Consider the following 5166-nt stretch of genomic DNA (forward strand, 5'->3'; position numbering starts at 1 on the left):
GTTGACCAAAAATAAAAAAATAAAAAAAAAATGAGGTGATTCAATTTTAATTTTGCCAAGCAGTGCTGCTACAAAATAGAGGATAGCATTAAAAATGAAAAGCAGGTAATACCTAACAGAAAATGGTCGAGTCAGAAAATGTAGGATAGGATAATAATGGGGATAGGTAATGCAAAACGGATAAATTATTTGGCCCGATCAATATTTAATAACGATAAAAAATGTGTTAACGAGTAATATGAATTCCTAGTCTTTTAACCTTGAGGAACCCCAATTTAAGGCTTTACAAATATAAAAGTTAAACTCATTAGTTATCCATTTTTTAAGTAGATAATATGATTTTTATCCACATTTGACCCATTTTTAAAAAGTTCAATATCCAACCCTGAATAAATATTTTCTTTTAACCATTTAGCCACCACCGGCTATAAATATGGAATTAAATAGTGAGTCGATTATATTAAGGGGGAAAAAGAGAACAAAATCTTTGATAAAAAAAAGCGTCACATTCATGGCTTTGTCCCCTCATTACGGCAAAACACTCTCCCCAATACCAAATCTTTGTACTTGCTCCTCTCAAGTCCTCCTCATGCCAGATTTCACAGGCTCGCATCCTTTAATTTCCATTAATGAAAGGGAATACGAGCGAGTGAATGATAGCCATAGGATCAACTCCTTCTTGATCCAATGGCCATCTTTCTCCCGTGCTCCCTATTTAAGCTGTAAAAGCCTCAAATCAAAAACCCAAGAGATGAAATGCGCTACACAAAGAGCTAAAACAATGAAATCTTAGTGAAAATCAGTAAAGGAATTAAGGAAACTGTTTGAAGGCTTGGTCTTGCTCGGTCCTCATTTTGTCATCAGGTAGCAATACGGAGGTTTTTCCATTCTATGTTAGAATACAATTTTCCGTTTAGTTTAATTTTTTGTATCTCTTCTCTTGTATATTGAGGACTAACAAATTGAAAAAAAATGAAATAATTAGTATTGAGTTCCTGATTTCGTTATAGAATCTGATGTTTGATTCTGATAGCACATAAGTGTTCGCTTTTACGTTCTCATGCTCTGCATTGCATGTTGGATTCCGTCATTTTCATAAACGTTTTGTTATAAACATAATGGGTTATATAGTTGGACTTCAAAATATTTAGAATTCTTAGAGTTACCATATTGTCCCATATTTTTAGCTTCTTCCCTTTTTTCCAAAACTTTAACATTCTTTTTCTTCGAGAAAAGGGGTGCGATATATGTAGTGAAAGAAGCTCGTGTGAATGCTTTTCTTGCAATAATAACAACATATAGTGAAATTCTATAAGTGAGATCTCAGAAGGGTAGTATATATGCAAACCTTATATTTATCTTGTGATTTAACAGAGACGAATCTAAGATTTCAAGAGGATGTGTGCACTACTGTAAAAAGGTGGATCTATGGAATTTATATTTGACGGGTTTAAATTTAGTTGCTTACCATGAACCCACCATACTTTTAAAATTATAGGTTCAAAATTATATACTTTTTGAAATTTTACTGATCTTCACATATATATATCTATATGCTCCGTGCCGAAAACAAGATCGTGTAGGATTTGAATCGTTAATTTCACTTATAGATGTGCACCCGATAACTATTGCACCATAGGAATCTTTGAACATGGGTGAACGTAAAGGCGGTATCAGGATTTAGACTTTATGGGTTCAACTTTTAAGACTTTTAGTATTGAACATATTATATTGTTAAAGTTATGGGTTTACATCAACTATTTATTGCAATTTTAATGATTTTTATACATAAATTTATGTTCTATATTGAAAGAACTGGGTTCAGATGAAACTGGATAAGTAATTCTGAAAAATATATAATATTATTATACATAATATAGGGAGAGGAGCATGGAATCACATGAACCCACATTTTTTAACTTAGATACGACTTAGAAAGAGTTTACAATGGACCCATCAATGATATTCTTGCATCCGTAGATTTTGAAGCCCATCGACTTCATATTTCTAAGTGATTTTATCATTCCTCATTTAACTTGTGATGTTAAATTCTCTTTGTCCTTGTCATGGCAGCTTACAATACAGGAGGATTCATTTTGCGGGATCCTGCGCTCCGGCTTTAAGTTTTAGAGGGAAATAAAAGATCACGTGAGGTGTACGTGGCTTTTTTCTAGACCAAAAAACTGACGGAAGTTCAGTCTTGGACCTCTTTATCAAAAAATGTGGACTAATAAGATGACTTCTCCAAAGATATTGGACTACTTTGGACTTTATCTCAAAAACTCACGTCATCCAACTTGTATTACGATATCTAGCAGGAGAATGTCTCAAAAACACAATCCAAACACGACTTACGACGTGATAATCTTAGGTGCGTCAGGTTTTACAGGCAAATACGTCATTAGAGAAGCTCTCAAATTCCTAAACGTTCCATCTTCCCCATTAAAAAGCTTAGCTATAGCAGGCCGTAACACTTCAAAACTTTCCCATGCACTCCAATGGGCCTCCCGTTCAAATCCACAACCCCATATTCCAATCCTCACCGCCGACACCACCGACCCATCTTCTCTCCACCTCGCGTCTCAGGCTAAAATCATTCTCAACTGTGTCGGCCCATTTCGTCTATACGGTGAGCCCGTTGTTAAGGCCTGTGCTGACTCTGGATGTGATTACATGGATATTTGTGGAGAGCCCGAGTTTATGGAGAGGATGGAAATGAAGTACCATGAGAAGGCTGTGGAAATGAGCTCTTTAGTTGTTTCGGCCTGTGGTTTTGATTCTATTCCTGCTGAATTAGGCTGGATGTTCAATTCGAGACAGTGGCTGCCGCCGGCAATTCATACACAGGTTGATGCCTACATTAGTTTAGAATCGGACAAGAGAATTGTTGGAAACTTGGGGACGTATGAGTCAGCGGTGCTTAGTGTGGCTAATGCGGACAAGTTACAGGAACTAAGGCGCTCCCGGCCTAAGATGGCTCGTCCTGTGGTAAGATTTTATGATCATAACATGGCTTATATACTCATCTCGCTCAATGTGTATGAAGATATATTCAAACTTTTAATGAAGTTATATTGGAAAGAATTGAACATTCGATCCAAAAACTTTAAAGACTTTTATAGGAGTAGATATTTTTGAAAGCCATTAAACAGCTCATGCACGATAAATGCAACTCGACACCCTCCCTCCTAATTTAACCGATTTTTGAGTTACTTACGCATACGGATTTATCAGACATTGACTCTGGTACAATATGAAAACTTATAAGATTCGAACGCAAAAGATGAAGGCTATGGGTGGAGTACCCCATGATTTTTGTGGGAAAAAGTGTTAAAGGCTCAGGTCAATCACATACGTCAAATCCTTGATAACTATATTATCTTCACTACTCTTTTGTTTCACTGGAGAAATGATGACCGTTAAGAAGTAATTGATCCTTAAAGCTTAGAACTATATTAGTCATTATGCGAATAAACGTTAGTCATTAATGTCCACGCAGTCAATTACGTTAGGGTAGTTTCCGCGCTGTTATACCAATGTGCACAGCACCATTTGTGTTTTCTTAAATAACACATCAGATTCTGTGAAACATATTATTTCTCTTTCACACTCCAATATTTTCCTGTTTGTTTCAGATGTCCGGTCCTCCCCCTCCTAAAGGTCCAATGGTACACCACCCAAAGGAAATTGGGCTTTGGGCTGTAAGGTTACCATCAGCAGATGCAACTGTAGTCCGGAGAACACTTTCATGTTTGGCTGAAGATCCTCGTGGTTTATCTGGTGTTAACGAAAGCACCGAACAGATTGAGAGGAGGGAGGCATTTTGGTCTAGCATAAAGCCAGCTCACTTTGGTATGAAAATAGCTTCGAAATCTCTGTTAGGTGTTGTTCGTTTCATTATAGTTGGCTGGTTCATTGGTCTCTTTGGTAAAACTGGTATCGGCAGATGGCTGCTCTTGAATTTCCCTTCAGTGTTCAGCCTTGGATATTTCAAAAAAAAAGGTCCAACTGAAGATCAAGTGGCAAGTGCTAATTTTAAGATGTGGTTTGTTGGACACGGGTATAGTGATGGCAATCTTGCATCACAAGGAAACAAGAAACCTGATACCGAGATAATTACAAGAGTAATGGGACCTGAGATTGGCTATTCGACAACTCCAATCATTCTAGTCCAGTGTGCCCTCGTTTTGCTCAAGGAACGAGACAATCTTCCAAAGGGAGGTGTTTTCCCTCCTGGGATTGTGTTTGGCCCGACAGACCTCCAAGACAGGCTTCAACAGAATGGAATATCTTTTGATGTTATTTCAAAGAAAACTATTAGTTAAAATGGTAGTTATGTGTGATGGGTTAATCACGTGTAATATGACCATTAATTTGGCTTCTTTTTTAAAAAGGTATAAGTTTTCGTGATATTTGTCATGATATCATATTCACTATAACAAATTTATGGACCAAGCTATCATGACATTATATCCACTATAAAAAATTTGTGGACCAAAGTTTCATAACATTTGTCATGACATCATATCCACTATTAGGCCAAGGATTTCTTGCTATAAATAGAGGAGTTTCTCTTCATTTGAAAATACACCAAAACAAAGAGAAGCAATAGAAGTTAGAGAGAGTAATCCATAGATTGTAGTCTGTGAGATAAATAGTGAGTATCGGTAATATTATAGTGAGGTATTTTAAATAAAGAGTGTTATATCTTTCAAAAATTATAGTAGTCTCTTGACACTACAAAGTTGTAATATTTTAGTGATAATATTGCTCCGCTCGGGTATTGTATTTACCTCGTTAAAAGAGTTGGTGTCGTTGTTACTCTTTTGTGTCATTATTATTTTTTGTGGATATTATTTCTGGGCGGGATTATTATTTTTCCCAACAACGTAGTATCATAGCCATGGCAAATAATGATACGCTATTTTTTCAGTACCCCCGTCTCACAAAAGATAATTATTATGAGAAATGGTGTCTACGTATGAAAGTCATTCTTGGCTCCCAGGATGTGTGAGAAATAGTAGATAGAGGGTATGCAAAACCCAATAATGAGGAAGCTCTACCTCAAATTGAAAAAGATGTCTTGGCAAAGATAAGGAAGAAGGATCAACAAGCCCTCACGCTCATCCACCAATGCTTGGATGATGCCATATTCGAGAAGGTGGC

The 5166-nt window shown here is 36.6% G+C and overlaps 1 protein-coding gene across 1 annotated transcript; it reads left to right on the plus strand.

Annotated features, from left to right (window-relative positions):
- The first annotated feature begins 624 nt into the window (after positions 1 to 624).
- LOC107760040 (putative mitochondrial saccharopine dehydrogenase-like oxidoreductase At5g39410) lies at positions 625 to 4412 on the plus strand. The gene is made up of 3 exons (XM_016578064.2): positions 625 to 864; positions 2074 to 2988; positions 3636 to 4412. Exons 2-3 carry the CDS (start codon positions 2221 to 2223, stop codon positions 4323 to 4325), a joined length of 1458 nt encoding a protein of 485 aa, XP_016433550.1. The 5' UTR covers positions 625 to 864; positions 2074 to 2220; the 3' UTR covers positions 4326 to 4412.
- Positions 4413 to 5166: the final 754 nt, after the last annotated feature.

This window comes from Nicotiana tabacum, chromosome 9, assembly GCF_000715075.1.
Source record: "Nicotiana tabacum cultivar K326 chromosome 9, ASM71507v2, whole genome shotgun sequence".
NCBI lineage: Eukaryota > Viridiplantae > Streptophyta > Magnoliopsida > Solanales > Solanaceae > Nicotiana > Nicotiana tabacum.